The 19795-nt window shown below is 44.6% G+C and overlaps 1 protein-coding gene and 1 non-coding gene across 3 annotated transcripts in view; both read right to left on the reverse strand.

The window, feature by feature from the left end:
• Nucleotides 1–6826: 6826 nt before the first annotated feature.
• EP300 (E1A binding protein p300) overlaps nt 6827–19795 on the reverse strand; it is an 84522-nt gene continuing 71553 nt past the window's right edge. For both annotated transcript variants that reach the window (XM_055328034.1, XM_055328033.1), the window contains 9 exons: nt 18693–18760; nt 17428–17578; nt 17163–17309; nt 16496–16609; nt 15394–15559; nt 14477–14641; nt 13063–13224; nt 10466–10747; nt 6827–10190 (listed from right to left, as the gene is read on the reverse strand). In XM_055328034.1, coding sequence (XP_055184009.1) covers nt 7968–10190; nt 10466–10747; nt 13063–13224; nt 14477–14641; nt 15394–15559; nt 16496–16609; nt 17163–17309; nt 17428–17578; nt 18693–18760 — 3478 coding nt within the window. In that variant the 3' untranslated portion in view covers nt 6827–7967. The remainder of the gene's footprint in view (nt 10191–10465; nt 10748–13062; nt 13225–14476; nt 14642–15393; nt 15560–16495; nt 16610–17162; nt 17310–17427; nt 17579–18692; nt 18761–19795) is intronic.
• On the reverse strand, nt 17746–17847 carry LOC129512277 (U6 spliceosomal RNA). The gene has a single exon (XR_008665014.1). It is a non-coding gene; the product is annotated as a U6 spliceosomal RNA (small nuclear RNA).

Consider the following 19795-nt stretch of genomic DNA (forward strand, 5'->3'; position numbering starts at 1 on the left):
ATTTAATTTATTCATGAAAGACACAGAGAGACGCAGAGACATAGGCAGAGGGAGGAGCAGCTCCCTGCGGGGAGCCCAATGCAGGACTTGATCCCAGGACCCCAGGATCACAGCCTGAGCCAAAGGCAGATGCTCAACTGCTGAGCCACCCAGACATTCCGATGGGATGAATTATGAATTGAATTTTTATTTTTTTTAATTTTTATTTTTTTTAAATATTTTATTTATTTATGAGAGACAGAGAGAGAGAGAGAGGCAGAGACACAGGCAGAGGGAGAAGCAGGTTCCATGCAGGGAGCCCGACGTGGGATTCAATCCCGGACCCCAGGATCACGCCCTGAGCCAAAGCCAACCCCTGAGCCACCCAGGCGTCCTGACCCCTGAGCTTCCGGTGACCACCATTCTAACTCTGTTTTTACAAGTGTGGCTTTTTTAGATTCCACATGTAACTGAGATCTTATACTATTAGTCTTTGTCTGACTTATCTCACTGAGCATGATGCCCTCGAGGTCCACTGATGTTGGCACAAGTGGCAGGATTTCCTTCTTTCTCAGGGCTGAATACCAGCCCATCGTAGGAGTATGTGTACCATGATTTCTTTACACATGCCCTTCTGTGGGCGCTTAGGTGGCTTCCCAAATCTTTTGATTTTACTTTGAACAGCACTTCATTTTGGTTTTGGTTTTGTTTTAGCTCTTCCTTCTTCTGTCTCCAGAGCTTATCATACACACTAGGCCTTCATGATGGGAAATGACTGAACGTAGGTTGGGAGGTGTTAACTGCTGCTTTGGGGTTAATTTCTATATAACTGAGAAGAAGGATGATCAACTTCCCTCTCAAAAATGTCAGGCTTGGGGCACCTGGGTGGCTCAGCCGGTGAAGTGTCTGCCTTCAGCTCAGGCAGGGATCAGTCCAGGGATCCTGCCCAGGGTTGAGTGGGGCTCCCTGCTCAGGCTTCCCGTCTGCCCACAAAGCACCCCGGAACTTCAGGTGGGGTTCTTGGGAGGTGGCTCCAAATCCAGCAGTGCCCCAGCTGGCCCTCCCGCTCGGCTGTGGCCTCCTTTGTGTTTGAGATATAACTCACATCCCATAAAATTGACTATTTTAGGGGGATCCCTGGGTGGCTCAGCGGTTTAGCGCCTGCCTTTGGCCCAGGGCACAATCCTGGAGTCTCGGGATCGGGTCCCGCGTCGGGCTCCCAGCATGGAGCCTGCTTCTCCCTCCTCCTGTGTCTCTGCCTCTCTCTCTCTGTCTGTGTCTATCATAAACAAATAAATAAATCTTTAAAAAAAATTGACTATTTTAAAGCTTACAATTCAGGGGTTTTGAGTATATCCAGGGCTGTGCAACCTCACCACTGTCGATTCCAGAACATTCTCACCACCCCATAAAGAAACTCCGTACTTAACAGCTCTTCATTTCCCCCACCCCCAGCCCCTGGCAACCACTGATCTACTTCCTGCCTCTGTGGATTTGTCTGTTTGAGACATTTCATATAAATAGAACTATATTCATATGTATGTGGTCTTTTGTGTTTGGTTTCTTTCACTGAGCATCAAGTGTTCTCAAAGTTCATCCGGGTTGTTGCTTAAATCACTACTTCATTCCTTTCAATGGTTGAATAATATTCCATTGGATGGATATCCATTTATCTGTTCATGGACGTTTGAATTGCTTATTATTTCAGCTCTTATGAATAATGAGGCCGTGGATGTTTGTGTACAAATTTTTGTGTGAACATAAGTTTTCAGTTTTCTTGGGTCTATAACAAGAAGAGGGATTGCGAGGTCATATGGCCACTCTATGTGTAACTACTTTTTATGTTATGGACAGATATTTACTGAGATAAATTTCCTGCAGTGTACAAATCATTCTTGCAAATACAAACATTTAACTTTTTACATTTTTGTGGGAAGAGCAGAGGGAGAGGGAGAGAGATAATTTTTTTTTAAGATTTTATTTAGGGGATCCCTGGGTGGCTCAGTGGTTTAGCACCTGCCTTTGGTCCAGGGCGTGATCCTGGAGTCCTGGGATCGAGTCCCATGTCAGGCTCCTGGCATGGAGCCTGCTTCTCCCTCCTCCTGTGTCTCTGCCTCTCTCTATGTCTATCATAAATAAATAAATAAATCTTAAAAAAAAAAGATTTTATTTATTTATTTGACAGAACATGAGTAGGAGTAGAGGGAGAGGTAGGCTTCCCCAGTGAGCTGAGCAGGGAGCCCGATGCTGGATTCGATCCCAGGACCTCAGGATCATGATCTGAGTCAAAGGCAGGTGTGTAACTGACTGAGCCACCCAGGTGCCCTGGAGAGAGGGCATCTTAAGCAGACTCCACACCCAGCACAGAGCCAAACTGTGGCTCGATCTCACCACCCTGAGATCATGACCTGCGCTGAAACCATGAGTCAGATGCTTAACCCACTGAGCCGCTCAGGTGCCCCTGGACATTTAACTTTTTAGAGGAACTGCTACAATTTTCCAAAGTGGCTGTACCATCTTATGTGCCCCCGGCAGTGCGTGAGCTTCCACTTTCTCCACATCCTCACCAGCCTGGATGGTTTTTTTTTATGGTTTTTTTTTATTATTTATTTATGATAGTCATACAGAGAGAGAGAGAGAGAGGCAGAGACACAGGAGGAGGGAGAAGCAGGCTCCATGCACCGGGAGCCTGACGTGGGATTCGATCCCGGGTCTCCAGGATCGCGCCCTGGGCCAAAGGCAGGCGCCAAACCATTGCGCCACCCAGGGATCCCAGCCTGGATCTTTGATACTAGCCATCCTAGTGGGTGCGAAGTGGCATCCCATCGTAGTTTTGATTTGCATTTCCCTAATTACTAATGATGTTGAGCATCTTTTCATTGTGGTTAACCAACCTCTGTGCTATGGAGCCGAAATAGAACACAAAGACTGGTGATAAAAAGGAGCGATAATTTTATTACTTCGCCTGGCACAGGAGGCTGCCATGGGCTAGGGTCTTGGTCTTCAAAACTGCAGACCAGGGGGCACCTGGCTGGCTCAGTCAGTAGAGCGTGCAACTCTTAACCTCATGGTCGTGAGCTCAGGCCCCACATTGGATGTGGAATCTACTTAAAAAAAAAAAAAAAAAAGCAAAGCAAAACTGCAGAGCTGCCCCAGGGGTTAAAGGCTGAAGGGTTTTTTAGGAAAATACAGGATCAGGGCAGTTTTGATAGGAATCTGGTATGTGCTGCCAGCCACGTTCGTCATGTCTTCCAGGTGGTCTCCTGACCAACCCTGGCAACAGCCATCTGAGTCTTGTTACTAAGTATACATTGAGATCAGCAAGATGCCCACATTGATAAGGAGGAGCTCCTGGGACAAAGGATTCTACAGAAAAACAAGCGCTGGGGAGGAGGAGGTTTCAAGAATGAAGAGAAAAACTCATGGAGTTCGAAGTCGAGCCTTGCTGAAGCATTAGTGTGTTCGTCTTCATCTCCATGCATCCATACTTTTCTAGAGCGGTTTCATTTCCACGTCCTTACAGGCCATTTGTGTCCCCTCTTTGGGGAAAAATGTCAACTCACATCTGTTGTCCAATTCTTCACTGGGTTATTTGTCTTCTTGTTGTCGTCAGAGTTTCTGAATAGTCTGGATATACAGACTCCTACCAGATACGAGTCACCAATATATTACCCATTCCGTTGCGGGGGGGGGGGGGGATGGGGGGTGTCTTTTCACTTTCCTGATAATATCCTTGGATGCACGAGCGTTTTAAATTCTGTTCAAGTCCAGTTTTGTTTTGTTTTGTTTTGTTTTTCCCGGTTGCTTGTGCTTTAGATGTCCTAGCTATGGAATCGTGGCCTAGTCCAAGGTCATGAAGACCTCCACCTGTGTTTTCTTCTATGACTTTTGTAGTTTTAGCTCTTACATTTTGGTCTGCCATCTATTTTGAGTTAGTTTTTTTATTTGGTGAGAGGTAGAGGTCCGACTTCTTTCTTTCGTATGTGGATATCCAGTTGTTCCAGCACCATTTGTTGAAGAATATTCCTTCTGCGTTGACTTCTCTTGGCATCTTTGTCAAAAATCAATTGACCATAAATATATGGCTTTAAAAAAATATATATATATGGCTTTATTTCTGGACTCTGTTCCATTGATCTAAATGTCTGTCCTTATGCTGCTACTATTGTCTTGATTATTTTAGATTTGCAGTTTAAGTTTTGAAATTTGGAAATTTATACTTCTTTTTTGAGATTGTTTTGGCTATTTGGCTCCTTTGCATTTCCATATACATTTTAGGACGAGCATGTAAAATTCTGCCAAAAATAAAAAAGAAAGAAAAAAGCAAAATCTAGCAGATATTTTGGTAAGGGATGGAGTTTGGATCTCTAGATGGATTTTGGAGAGTACCCCTTCCCTAACATTAGTGAGGTCTGTTCACAATCTTCTGATCTGTGAACGATGTCTTTTCATTTATTTAGGTCTTTAATTTCAGTGTTCTTAGTTTTCAGTATACAAGTCTTATACTTCTTTTTTAAAAACCTATTAACATTTTGTTCTTTTTGATGCTGGTCTATATGCTCTTTCAACAGGGTGACTTCATCATGAACATAACATTCCAGGAAGCCATCCTTCTGGAGACCAGCTTCCTTTGTTTGTAAAAGAAGACTGGGAAACTTCTCTTCAGGATTCCTTGGTTTCTTTCTCCCCTTTCAGTTTTTAACTGTGTGTTGCATTTGCTTGGAGCAGGGCCCCTGTGTCATATGTATTAGTTTGCTGCCATCACTAAGGATGCTCTACAGTAAGGGAGATGAAGGGTATGGAGAAGAAAGGCTTTGGAGCCCTACAGACTTTTGACATTCTGGTAAGCCATTTCCTGGCTGTGTGATCTTGAGCAAGTTGTCACTTGAGCTGCAGTCTTCTCATTGGTTGGTTGGGACGGTTTTTTGAGGATTTCAGCAAGCTAAGTAAATGAAAGCACCAGAACACTGCTCTGTCCATTTGCCAGGTTAATGTTATAAACAGCTCAACTGGAGACTTGTGGTTCCTTTTAGCTCTTCCCAACTTTTTATGGTAATTGCATAAAAACAATGCATAGAAATGTTTCAAATGCATAGAAACATTGAAGTCAGCTTCTTGTATTTTTTTTTTTTAAGATTTTATTTATTCATGAGACACAGAGAGAGAAAGGCAGAGACACAAGCAGAGAGAAGCAGGCTCCATGCAGGGAGCCCGATCTGGGACCCGATTCCAGGACTCCAGGATCATGCCCTGAGCCGAAGGCAGACGCTCAACTGCTTACCCACCCAGGCGTCCCAGCTTCTTGTATTCTTGACTCTGGATTCTTATCTCCCCCCCTCCCTAGCACTGCCTCTGGCCTGGACAAGGACAGCTTTTCTACCCCACCCTCTTATATCAGCCTCCACTTTTCTCTTTGCAACACTCTAGTGAAAGTGATTGAACACTTCAACTCAGCTGTCTTTAGCTAGAGGCCAGAGCTGTGAAAGCTGGGTATTTACTGCTTGGAAATGGGTTAGAAAACGGTTTCCCTGGTGGAGGCTCAGATCAATCCTGTGCCTCTCGTACTAGGGAGAAGACGGGGGTCCTCCTGTTAACAGGCATCACCCCCTTCTGTAATCTGGTGTCAGCCAAGTGGACCTGAAGCTGTTTTCCCAATAGGACCAGATTCTTCTCTCCTGGCAGAGTTCCTCCTCACTCCTTTCCCTTTTCTCATTCATCTTCCCCTAAGATACACTTTATTTTATATAATAAGTAAATTCTACACCACACGTGGGACTTGAACTTACAACCCTGTAATAGTCACATGCTCTACTGAGCCAGCTAGGCGCCCCTCCAAGATCCATTTAAGTATTGTCCTTTCCAGAAACTTGCCCAATTTCCATCAGCAGGCTTCCCTGATGCCCATCTGTTCCACACTTTCTATTTTATCTCACTCAAGCATCCTTTCATCTTCTTGCAGGGCTGTATCCTGTGTGTGCCATGTGGCCTGGTACACAATGTAGGTGGCTCCAGGTGGATCTGCTGGACCACTGAGCAGAAGCTGGTAGGTACTTGACACATTTTCTGGGATGGTCTCTGATTAATGCTCAATGTGTAAGTTCACCTCACATTAAGGTACTGGTTATTTTTGTTGAGACAATGTAAAATATTAAGAACAAACATGTGCTTGAATTAATTCGCTACTTGAAGATCTTTCTTTAGCCCTTAGTAGAGACTATCATAGTGTGAAGCCCTATGACAAAGATGAGGTTTGCCCGATGATGCCAAAGCAGTTAATAGTATTCTAATTTTTCCAAACCGTTTATAGCCAACTGGTATTCAGCTGGAGACCAGTAACCTATTCATTCTTTAGACACCTAGCATGATACTGGACTCACTGTTGGAATATCTTATGCTTTCAGGTTTTATTTCCACACATTTTCCTTTCTTACCACCTCATCTCCTCGTTGACTTCCTGGTTGGCAGGTAGCAAAAACCAGCATTAAGAGAGTAAGAAGAGATTCTTGCCTTACCATCAAGTGCTGATGGAGTTACTCCTGACTTAGGCGAATACATGATCCTTCTGAGGTTATCCACTGGGGACAACGGAAGAAGGTCCTCCATAAAGCTGTAAACAGCTAACTAATATCATTGGTGAAACGGACATGTAGCTGGTGCTTGGGTTTTCCCCTGAGCTCTGGATAAATTTACCCAAATCTATTTGTGAATTCAACTTACGTAATAGTTTAGGAAGGCTGCAAGCTGGTGCTTTTGCTTTTTCCTCTGAATTCCATGTACTGGGCACTTACTCAAACTGATGCATTCTAAGACAAAGATGTGATAACAAGGAGTAAAACAAGGTCAGGTGTCTGTCTCACACAGTTTATTTAACAATAGGTAATAAGAAATCAAATTTAACAGTCTATACAGTGATCCAAAGTTCATATTTATAAGTAATCAACTTTAATTGCATGATTTACAACAGTTGAGGGTTTTTGCTTTCTATTTTCAAGTTTTACAGAAAGTGTGTGTATGTGTGCGTGCGTGCGTGCGTGTGTGTGTGTGTGTGTGTGTGTGTATGGAGGGTTAGGGGCAGGGTAAGGAGGAAGAAAGCAAGCAAAGAAGAAACCCCAGGGACATTTTGCATGTTAAAATCATCCCACAGGAATCGTTTCTTACCCTCTTTTAAATTTTTTCCTTTGTTAGATGTAAAAATAACGAAAAAAATTCTTTCAAGAAACAGAACCACAATATATAATACATCAATTTGGCAGCTGCCCCTGTATATTTTGAAAAAGTCATTTTTTCTCTCTACATGTACAAATTATTTTAATACTTGAAGTTTTTACGCTCAGACTTACGGAATAGAAAATTTTCTGGAGCACAAAAGTTGACTTCAGGGGAGGAAAGGGGAATTTTTTTTTTTTTTTTTACATTTTTAAAAGAATGAACATCTTTGCACCCAGAGAAAAAAAATTGGTATTTTAATATATATTTATATATATTTATATATATATAGAATGTAATTTTAAAGTAACATTAACCCCTTTTGTCCTCTGGTTTTAGAAATGTTCTAACTCTTCCATAAAGTGAGGAAAATAGGGAAAAATGTCAACCATCTGCACCAGTAAATAATAACTATTAATATTACATATTTTCATTAATTTAAAAAAAATAATAAAACCTATTGGAGGTGCAAGGCAGGAGCATGTGGTTGGCTTCCCAGACCTCAGCCTCCTCCCAGTGCACACTTGAACCACACACACAAGGGAAAAAAAGAAGAGGCCGGCAGGACCGGCCATAACAAAAATATATTCTTTGTACTCTATCATCCCTCAGGTTCATCTGGCTTGTTTGCTTTAAACCACAAACAGCTACTGCACAGTCCTTATGTGTTCCACGGAAAATTGTCTTTTAGGCTAAGAAAGATTCAAAAAAATTGTTTTCAGTACAAAAAGTCTTGTTAAGAGAAAATAATTTTTTTGCTCCCAAAATACTACAAGGTGTCTCTAGTGTATGTCTAGTGTACTCTGTGAGAGGTTCGAATTCAAGTCTGAGTTATCGGTGCTGAGTCCCAGGTCCGTGGCGCTTGCACCATGGAGGTTTGCCATGCCTGGATTGCTAGCGAGCTGAGAGAGCATTGAACTCTGGTCCGGGCTGGCAAAATGCCCTTGTTCCATGGGGTTGGCCTGGGCAGCTACCAGTCCGGGATGTGGAGAACTGGTTTGTGGGGAGACATGGTGCGGAGAGGGCTGAGGCTGCATCCTCGGGGAAGGGCTGGAGTGGGGAGGCTGGGACTGCGGCCGTGGAGAAGGGACGGGCTGCGGAGAGCGCACTTGATTGGAGAGAGAAGAAGGGATCTGCTGGCCTTGGAGGTGTGGGGACTGAGCCTGGCTTGGGAGCATATGCTGCTGGGGGCTCATGGGGTTGGGCTGAGCAGGGGACCCCATCTGTTGCTGGAGGAGTCGCTGCTGATACGCCTGCAAACTGGCTCCAGCCTCTGCTCCCAAGGCCTGGGGGAGCTGGCCCATCTGTCCCATGTTCCCTTGTTGCATCTGCTGCATGTGATGTTGCATCCGCTGTTGCTGCTGCTGCTGCTGTGGCGGCGGCGGTGGTGGGGGGTAGCCAACTCCTTGGGGTTGCTGGAACTGGTTATGGTTGGCCATCCCGGGGCCGATTCCAGGCCCTGCTCCCTGCTGTTGCTGCTGCTGTTGCTGCTGCATCATCTGCTGCCGCCTCAAGATGTCTCGGAACTGTGAAGGCATGGTGTTGTGATTCATGTTCATTTGCTGAGCTTGGGGGCTCATCCCTCCCATGGGTGGCTGGAGTTGCTGCTGTGGCTGCTGCTGGGGCAGGCCAGCCCTCTGGACGCCCGCTTGCATGGGGTTCATGTTCGGCATGGCTGGATTAGAGTGGACCCCCTGCTGGCCTGGCATGGTAGGCGGCTGCAGCCCGGGCTGGCCCTGGGGCATGCCAGGCTGCCCAGGGAGGGGCTGTGGATTCGAGTTGGCATACTTGGCAGCCCGCTGCTTGATGAATGCAGCCAACAGCTGGGGGTTGGCATGAAGGATACTAAGCACCTGTTGCTGCTGTAGGGGAGAGCTGGGAGACCTGAGAGTCCGCAAAAGGTTTTGTAAGGCTTGTTGAGACACAGTGCCTGGTTTGAGAGGGCTCACACCTACCTGGCCCAGTCCTGGCTGGGGAGCTATATTCAAGGGCTGACCATGCTGGGCCACTGACATCATGGCTGGCCTCGGCATCCCAGGCTGTAGCTGCTGGGGCTGAGGCAAACCTCCCTGGACCCACTGTGGCTGCTGCTGCATCCCGGTGGGCCCCATCCCTGGCTCCAAATGCCCACTGGGACCTCTGGCCATAGGGGGTGGGTTCATACCCATGGGGGCCATCGGAGTCATCTGGGGCATCTGGTGCTGGATTGGCCTTTGAAAAATTTGCACGTGGGCCATCTGGCGCTGCGTCTCAGCTGCCCTCTGAATCTGCATTGCCATTTCCACTGCAGCAGGTGGGGGCCCTGGAAGGGGTGGCTGAGCAGTCTGAGGGGGAGTGGGAGGGGTCACCTGGCCTGCTGACTTACCCTGGGAGACGGGGCCAGCAGCCTGAGTCCTGGGCAAGTAGGGTGGCATGCTGTTGGGAGGAGTGGGCTGGGGCTGAGAGGGAGGCTGGGGCTGGGGTGTCTGCGGGGTGGTTGGTTGTTGACCAGTCGGTGTGGTTGGAGTGGCAGGAGTTGGGGAGGGCAGGCCTTGCTGCTGCCCCACCACCCCGGTCCGCTGCATACTGGCCATCCTCCTGCGGAGCATCTGAGCCTGCTGGAGCCGGTGCTGCAGCTGCTGTTGCCGGAGCTTTTGCTTGATGTTGAGGCAGAAGGGCACAGGGCACTTGTTCTCCTGGCAGTGCTTGGCGTGGTAGCAGCAGAGGGCGATGAGCTGCTTGCAGATGGGGCAGCCCCCGTTGGTCTTCCGTTTGCAGCCCTTGGTGTGCTGTACCACCCGCTTCATCTTCTGGCAGGAGGGCAGTGAGCAGTTGGCGTTCCGGCACTGGCAGGCATGCACCAGGGACTGAATGCAGCGCTGGATGCTCAGGCGGCGGGAGTCTCCTGGGCTTTGGGTGGCTGCAGCCTGCTGGCTGTTGCTCTCGTCGTCTAAGCCAAGACCTAGTTTCTCCATTTTGTGGTCATGGTTTTTAGTGTTATAGCAGGTGATACATAAATCATAATCCTGGGGGGGGGGGGAACAGGCACAGTCAACTCTCCAAGATTTAAGTAATTAAAAAAAACAGTTTACATATTCTGCTAGGGCCCAAAAACCCCCTTCTAGAGAAAGACTCTTCAGCGCTACCACTGAAATATAAGACCAGGCCCCCCCCACTCTGCACTACTACTCACTAATGGCACCAAGCACAGGCCTACGTCACCAGTGTTTCTCCTGCCTCTCAGGAACCTGGAGCCCCCCACCCACCCCAGCGCCCTCTGCTCCCCACCCCCGGGGCCTACCTCGCAGACAGTGCAGTGCCAGCGGGTCTCCACATGGTGCTTGCACTCGTTGCAGGTGTAGACAAAGCGGTCCTGGCTCTGGGTGTGCAGCTCCACCAGCATGCACATGGTGGACCACTGGGCTCTTCGGAGTGAAGAGAACTCCAGGTGCTTGTCCCTGGCGAGGGTAAGGAAGGCGTCCCGCCCATCCATCAGATCGCAGGGGATGAGGGGGTCAGGATCAACGATGGGAGGCAGGGAGTTGGCGGCAGGGCCAGCGATGAGACGGATCACAAAGAAGACCTATGAAACGGACAGTTTCAATCTGACTCTGGAAGAAGAGCACTGCATGGCACTGGGATACTCGAGTTCACAGCCATGCAAGGTCCCACCATACAGCCCTTGCTTTCTGTTGCTCACAAACCTCTGGTCTCTTCTCTGGGAATGACTACAATGGGCCTAATATCGACATCTCCTTCTTATCTTCTCATTTAATAATCCCTTCAAACTGAAAAGGGTCTGGGCAAATACACCACACATACACTGGACATTTCGCCTCAAAGGGTCTACTCTCACATCCAAGCCACAGTTGAATCTGGACCTAATCACAAGGAGACATGTCAGACAAATCCAAATTCAAGGAGATTCTAACAAAATAATTTTGGGCCTTGACTTTTTTTTTTTTTTTTAATTTTTTTTTAAAATTTTTTTTTTATTTTTTTTTTATTTTTTTTTTAAATTTTTTTTTTTAATTTATTTACGATAGTCACACAGAGAGAGAGAGAGGCAGAGACACAGGCAGAGGGAGAAGCAGGCTCCATGCACCGGGAGCCCGACGTGGGATTCGATCCCGGGTCCCCAGGATCGTGCCCTGGGCCAAAGGCAGGCGCCAAACCGCTGCGCCACCCAGGGATCCCGGGCCTTGACTTTCAACAAAATGCCCACATTATGAAAAAAAAGAAAGCCAGGTACTGAGACAACTCAACCTGACACATAATCCTTGACTGGAGCACAAGGACCAGACATAAGATAGTGGGGGAATCTCCTAAGTGTGAAGTCACAGTGTGGTGAAGGAGAGGTGGTCGTCTTTCTTAGAAGGTGCTTGCTGAACTACAGATAAAGAGGATATAGCAAAATGTTAACTGGTCAACCTAAGTGAAGGGTATGACAGGGGGTCCACTACACAACTCAGAGAAAGTTTCAAATGTTAAAAAGTTTGTGGGGATGGGAAAGATAAAAAGCAAAACCTTCTTAGTCCTTGATACAGAAACAAAATTCTTATTCACTGAAGTTTGAAAAGATACAACCACCATCAAGGCCCATAAACATTAGTGTAAAGCTGTGACAGGAAGCTGGTATTGCCTATTTTACATTTACTAATATATGAATGTAAACTCTTACTAAGCTGAAAAATGCAAAGGTACCTTCAAGAGATCAGAAACTTGTGAGCAACTGCTGTACTGACCACTATATTTTATCAGTTCTCAGAGACTGACAATCTGTGCAAACTGGCAATAACACTTGTAATATACTTGGACAGCAATACTGACATAAAACATGAGTCTTATTTCTAGAAAAAGAACATAGGGCACAGGAGCACACTGAGTAGACACATCTTGGAACAGATGCCAAGAGTTTAAAAACATCAAGGAGAGGACTGTGATGTGTGTGTGACCTAATAATATTGTGGCTCAATGAAAGTACTCCTAGAGCAAGGACCATTTTGAAAATCTGATGCATAAGAAAGCACTGAATCTAACAAGTGGCGAATGCCTCTAACAACTCATTTGAAATAGAGGCAAATAAAACCATCTGGTGACTCCCTTGGAAATCTTTACTACCGCTAACCCTCATGATTGTTTCCACTGTATGTTGCCCTCTAGCTAAGACAATACTCAAATATAACCTAAATCTACAACCTTAGATTCTAATTCCCAATAGGGATCCACTACTTCAATCTTCAGACTAAACAAAGTCTGGAGACTATATCCACAATTTAAGTCAAGCTTATTGTAATGGACTCTAGGGACCTTTCCCAACCCTTCTGTTATGTCACAATCTTTTTTTTTTTTTTTGTCGTTTAAAGATTTTTTTTTTTTTTTCCCCTGAGAGACAGAGACATAGGCAGAGGGTGAAACAGCTCCTTCCGGAAAGGTTGATATGAGACTTGATCCCAGGACGCTGGGATCACAACCTGAGCCAGAGATACTCAACTACTGAGCCACCCAGGTGCCTCTGTTATGCCAGAATCTTGTGACGCTAAACATTGCTTGAAATAGCTAATAATTATTAATTGTTGATAATATCAAAGGGAGGCACCCACCAGAATTCAAAAACCCTGAGGATTACAAAGAGGGTTGGACAAACTATGCTTATGCATTAATGCGTGGGACAATCCAACACCAATGAGACTTGTGACAGCTGCCAACCTGAGAAACCCTATCATTGCCTGTTTTTTTTCTCCTATTCAAGCTATGCAATTTTCTTCTTATCCCTCAAATGATTTTTTCCTTCTGAACTTCAGAAGGTACGCTGTGCTTGGATCTTAAATGCTAGCCATGGTGGACAGCTTCCGACCTCCTTCCCTGCCCCTCCCACCCTAAGTGGCCACATGGTACCTCTTTGTGCTTCTCCATGGTGGCATACAGTTTTTGCGAGAGGTCATTGGACACATTGGGCATGCCCGGCTTCTTCTTGTTGCCCCTACTCAGGCTGCTCTTGTTTTTGCTGGTTTTCTTATTATTTTTCTTTTTAGCATTTTTGCTGTCTCCCTTTGTCACCTGCAGGTTAGCAGAGAGGACAAGAAAATGTTAACATTTTTGTTACGAAGTAATTTGAATAATACTAATGGTAGAAGGGTTCTCCTTTTCTTTTTTCTTTTCTTTTCTTTTCTTTTCTTTTCTTTTCTTTTCTTTTCTTTTCTTTTTTTTTTTTTTTATGACAGTCACAGAGAGAGAGAGAGAGGCAGAGACATAGGCAGAGGGAGAAGCAGGCTCCATGCACCGGGAGCCTGACGTGGGATTCGATCCCGGGTCTCCAGGATCGCGCCCTGGGCCAAAGACCGGCGCTAAACCACTGCGCCACCCAGGGATCCCTCTCCTTTTCTTTGAAACTAGAGATTCTCAGCTTATGCCTCTACCAGCTCCTCTTGTCACAGACTCACCTATTTGAGTTGGTATTTATAGCAGACTGTTTACTATGGTTTCAGCACTAGTGTTCTTCCAGGGAAGAATCCCTACACTAAGACCCTTCAATAAAACAGCCTTAGCTTTTTGGCTAGAAGAGCCCCACAGTTTGGAGACTCCTCAGATGCATCCATCCTATTCCAGATTTGAGGACAGGGAACAAGGAGTAGAACAGTGGAATATTGAACATCCTAGAATTTTATGGGCCTACTATAAAAAAAACAAAGCAATTTGCAGAGACAATCAATGAATTCAAACTACAAGACCGTGAAGAATTTAACAGGCTGCTACTTATGAGAGACTTTAGTTAGGTCAGACTCAACGGAGACCATTGCAGCTATGCTATCAGAAAATTACTAACCAGGAAAAGCTCCTCAGAATGTCCTCCTCACAAAACCTCCTGGCAATCTCTGACCTAGGTCTGTTTTTGTAAGGCCCAGAATGCTCTGTACACTTATAAAGTGGTGTGGTGTTTTAAAAAAAAAAAACAAAAGCCCCAATTATTCACAATCTGAATCTTTATGGAAAGTACTTTTGCCAGCCTCCTGCTCTATGTAGCTAGTTTTCTATCAGTTTTTCAGGGTTTCCTTCTGTTTTCCATTATCAGAAATCCAAGGTTTCAGTTAAAATGAGGTCTGATGCTAAAAAGGTTGAAAACCACTGAAACAGAATTATTTCTTCACCAATTTAAAGAGCTCTCCCCCCCCCCCAAAAAAAATAAATAATAATAAAAAATAAAGCTCTTTCACACCGAAAGCTTTAAGACCAAGTCAAAAGTTGAAGCCTGATGGCAGATTACACTCGAGAATCAAGGTGGAAGCTGGGAAGGAAAATGCAAAGCCCTCACATCTGTGCTCTCGTTGCTGGTGTTTTCTTCTCGCTTTCGCTCTTCTTCCTCCTGTTCTAGCTCCTTAATGCTCTCTTCCAGAACGTTGGGCCAGAAATCACCCTCAAAGTAAGGCAACTCCTTTGCACTTGTCAATCGATCTTCAGTAGCTTGTTTAAAAATATCCTGTGAAAATACCCAGGTACAAGTAGGATTTTTTTTTTTTAAAGAAGCATTTATCATTCAGAAGCAGTCACAGCTAGCAGACACAAGAAACCTGAAGGATTATAATGTCTTCTGAAAGAAAGGCAGCAGAGAGATTTATACCTAAGCCCCACGGCCCAAGGGGACATTTAGTCTTAAACAGTGAAAACTCAAGGTCTGAGGTCAGTGGTTCTGGTTCTGTCTTTCCCCTGCCTGTGAGGATAGGGAAGTTACCTGCCTTTATAAAGCCAAGTGGGACATCTTCCTGTGAGGACTGATGGCTCAGGCCCCATCAATCACGCCGCAGCCTTTACTATTGCTGATGACACAATGCAATACAATGTGAGGAATGCCTGCCTTGTACCCATCACCCATCCCCTGACTGAGAAATATGTTCAAAACAACCCAAACCACAAATACTGGAAACTGCATGGCCACAGGCTGCTCTGCTCTGCTGCCTGGGAAAACATCCAGTTCTTACTTTTCTCCCCAGCAGTAAAAAAGATAAGAAACTTATCTGTTCAAGTTCTTATCATGAGATGCCCTCTAATCATGAATGGCTATTAAGAATACGTTTTTCATCACATCTTTAAAACAGAGATTTGTTGATCTAAGACATTTAAAACTGAGTTTTTCTTGGTTTGAAAAACGGAGTACAGAAGATTTTTGTTAAGATAGTCAAATAGCAGAATACAGAGCTGCAGGATCAGTCATCGCCCCCCATTCCTCCTGACCTTGTAGTCATGGACGATTCGCTCAGACACAGCCTTGTCAAGCATCTTTTTGTACCACTCCTGTAGTCGCTTGGGCTTGGGTATCTTCTGGTCAGGAGGATGGCAATGGAAGATATAGTCGTCTCCCTCACTTGGGGGACATGCCCAAATATGCCCTGTTGTATATCTAACAACACAAAGAGGGGGAATATTCAAGAGAAAAGTTTATCATCTATTCCAGAAAGAATGCTACAACGTGGAGTCAATATGGAAACCAATGATTTTTTTTCTAAGACAATATCAAGTGTACAACCCAGAATCAGATTGAAATTCTTAGGCCAGATTCAGGCCTAACCTACAGCACTTACAATGGGTGTCACATTGCCTAGTTCTTCTTAGAGGCTAACCCTGGATCCCCGGGATCCCTGGGTGGCGCAGCGGTTTGGCGCCTGCCTTTGGCCCAGGGCGCGATCCTGGAGACCTGGGATCGAATCCCATATCGGGCTCCCGGTGCATGGAGCCTGCTTCTCCCTCGGCCTGTGTCTCTGCCCCCCCCCCCTCTATCATAAATAAATAAAAAAATTTATAAAAAAAAAATTATTAACCCTGGATCCCCAAATCCCAAATTTGCATGTGAAGACAAAAGAAAAGCTACAATGCAAAGGAACATGGATCCATTCCAACAACAGGGATCAAGGAATGGAAGAAAGCTAAATGATAAAAGGAAGAACTTGCAAGGTGCGCTAGTGAATGTTCTCAAGCACACGTACACCCTGAAGGTAAAGAATCAGGCTAATTTGAGTATTTCCAGACCCTAGTCTATTTTGGTTCTGATACCCAGGTATGAGAGGGTCAGCTGCAGTTCAAGGTTCTGGCCCTGAATGAGTACCAACCTTCCAATCAAACTGTACCTAACACCTTAACTGAACAAAAGAAAACTAATCTGGGATAAGTATGACTATGGTCAAAATATCCATTTCTGTCCGACTGGCAACACTGAGAAAAGGGAGCAAAGTCACCTCTCTGCTTTAAGTTTCACCACAATGCCACTGTGGTAATTATTTAAAAATTTAATTAGTTTAAGCTCATTGTTTTTAAAGATAGCATTTGTCATTATGCTTACCCTAATTTCTTGACGTATTCTAAATATCCAATTAGAATTTCATGATAGACTGCAGTTCTCAAGCATTTAGGACGGAAGAAATGAACACTGTCAAGGTAGGATATGTAAACTCTCCTGTATCAAGAGGGGAGAAAGAAACCATGTCAAGTCACATAAGGAGTTCTTACTAATACGGCTAAAAACACAATCTCCTCTGTGCTCTTTTCACCTCATTTCTAATACACATCACACAGTCACAGTTAAGTACATGACTAGGCTGTGCACTCTTTAGGAGAGTCTGGTGAGCCTCAGTACCCAGCAGTGCTTGAAGCATAGTGTATTAGTATTTATGGATCCAAGTGTATTCTGGTAGCATTCTTTTCTGGCCTTTATACTATTCTGGAAACAAATTCTAAACCATATCCTAACTTTACTTGTGTGACATTCTTTCACATTATCTCCCAGGCAAGGCACCTAACACAATCAAGAATTAAGCCCATTTTCTGAAAAACAGTCTGCTTCCCACTTCTCATTTCAGGCTGTTCGTATCCCCCTCCTTATTACTATGAACACAGTTTGCATTTCCATTTCCAAAGCAAGCACATCAAATAGTTCCTTGCCCACAATGCTTTTTGCCTATTGAACTGCAAACTCCCACTCAACTGGAAGGCAGCGGGCCAAGTCCTACCTCTGGTTGGGTGGAGGGCAGTCGGAGCCATACTCCTGAACGTGCATGCCGAAGAAGCACAAGTCAACACCGTCTATCTCTTCAAAGGCAAAGAGGGCTTTGGTTCGGTAAGGAAAAGACTCTGCCATCTCTCCGCTATCTACAAACCTACATAATCCAGATTGGAGAGAAAAACATGAGGTCTCAGTTAAACCAGAATCATCAGCAGTTAACTGTCAAGTGCTTGTAGAACCACAAGAGAAGAAAAGGGAAAATTATTGGATACCTTGCTTTCATGCCTGGTTTCACTTCCACAGTTTTATCAGAAGCATGCACTACCCGAACAGTGACTTCTCCCGACTCAGGGTGATTCTGACGTCTAAGAAAATCATTCACACGATTCTCCAGAAAGGTGCCAAGCCTGGTAGATGGCAACCCTAGAAGTGCAGAAGTGAAAAGTTCTGCAGTTAGCCAAGGTGCAAATACATTATTGTTAACTCTTAAGCTTCAATATCAAATATCATTTTTGCGTTCTCCATCCAAATAGGATAACCTGATTTTGTTAAAAGTTAGCAATGTGATCAATACTTGAAAACAATTTTTTAAAAATAGGAGCTACTTCATGAATTTGTGTGCCATCCTTACATAGGGGCTATACAAATCTCTGTATCATTCCAATTTTAGTATATGCGCAGCTGAAGCAAACATGGTAGTGAATTCTAGGTGTTTTCCACCCAACTTTTTACTTGGAAAATCTTCTAATTTCAGAAGTTACAAAATACAACATCCACATGCACTTTGCCTTGATTGCAGTAATATTTTAAAATAACAATGGTTGGATATTATGAGAAGCCTTATAGGAATAAAAAGCAATCTGTAGGTCAGTAAAAACTGCAAAGGTATCCACAAAATTAAACCAAATATTATAATGCAATAATCTCAACTGTATACAGGATACAATCTTTTTTTTTTTTTAAGATTTTTATTTTACCTATTTGACAGAGAGAGAGCTAGAGAACACAAGTAGGGAGAAGAGCAGAGGGAAAGGGAGAAGTAGGCTCCCCGCAGAGCAGGGAGCTCCACACGGGGCTCAATCCCAGGGCCCCAGGGATCATGCCCAAGCTGAAGATGCCCAAGCCAAAGGCATCTGCCCAACTGAGCCACCCAGGTGCACCCCAGGATACAATCTTTGACTACCACTACCCCAACCACCCAAGTGAGATAGGTCTGAAAGAGGCCCCAACTAAAAGTTTGGACCAAATTGAGGTAATCACTGATGGGATGGCAATTCTGGACATATTTCCACATGCAGCCCCAATTAGGAATGCCCTAAATATGAAGAAATGTAGGAAAAAGAACACCTATCCTGCACATTTCAAATCCTAATCCTGAAGTAATCTCTACACTTCATGTGGAGCTCAAACTCCAACCCAGAAATCAAGAGTCACAGGCTCTTCCTAATGAACAAGCCACGCACCTCTTGCATGGTTTATTTTTAACTATGCTTCAATGCAAGTATTGCCAGGATTTACTTGTAAAATTAAAACTTACTTTTAGCAGAAAACTTATTTTCTTTCCTGGTTCGTGCTGATTTCTTTAAACAGCCATCACAGACAAATCTAAAATGTAAACCAAGACTTTGCTTACACAGTTACATGAACATTTAAGGTAACATGTACTAGTAACAAAATCTACTACATATATGTACCAAGTTAAAAGTCAAAAGACAACCTGGGAGAAATATTTCTCTACATATAAAACAACGACTTAATAAAAAAGCCTAATTGAAAAACAGGCAAAAAAACATGAGGAAATGTCAAAGGCATATAAACTGGCTGATAAACAGGAATTTCAGTTTTTGGACAATCACACTGGCAAAAGTATATATCCCTACTGGCAGGAATGTAAATCAGTTAAGTTTTGAGAGTAGGACTAATACATTCTCTCTGTCCCAATTATATAAGGATGTGCGTGATTAAGTACAATTTCTTTTTTTTTTTTTTAAAGATTTTGTTTATTCCCAAGAGAGTGAGAGAGCGAGCGAGCGAGAGAGAGAGAGAGAGAGAGCAAGAGCACAGCAGAGGGAGAAGCAGGCTTGATGAAGGGAGCCCGACGCGGGATTTGATCCCAGGTCTCCAGGATCAGGCCCTGGGCTGAAGCTAGCGCTAAACCGCTGAGCCACCCGGGCTGCCCTTAATTTCTTTTTTCTTTAATTTTATTTATGATAGTCACAGAGAGAGAGAGAGAGAGAGAGAGAGAGAGAGAGAGAGAGAGAGGCAGAGACACAGGCAGAGGGAGAAGCAGGCTCCATGCACCGGGAGCCTGATGTGGGATTCAATCCTGGGTCTCCAGAATCGTGCCCTGGGCCAAAGGCAGGCGCCAAACCACTGCGCCACCCAGGGATCCCTAGGTACAATTTCTTAACAAAAACTAGAGACCACATAAAAGTTCCTTAACCAAATGACCCATCTTAAGTTACAAGAATCACTGCAAGTCTCTTAACTATTCTTCTTACCCAACTCTTTAAAGAGAGCACTAAAAAAGCATATCTAAAGACAAAACAGATACATATCGAATGATTGTGATTTCCCCTGCATCTTATTTTCTAGAAATGTGTTAATTAGCCACCCACCTCTTTCCTGTGACCTCCAAAC

Source organism: Nyctereutes procyonoides, unplaced genomic scaffold, assembly GCF_905146905.1.
Source record: "Nyctereutes procyonoides isolate TBG_1078 unplaced genomic scaffold, NYPRO_anot_genome, whole genome shotgun sequence".
In the NCBI taxonomy this organism is placed as follows: domain Eukaryota; kingdom Metazoa; phylum Chordata; class Mammalia; order Carnivora; family Canidae; genus Nyctereutes; species Nyctereutes procyonoides.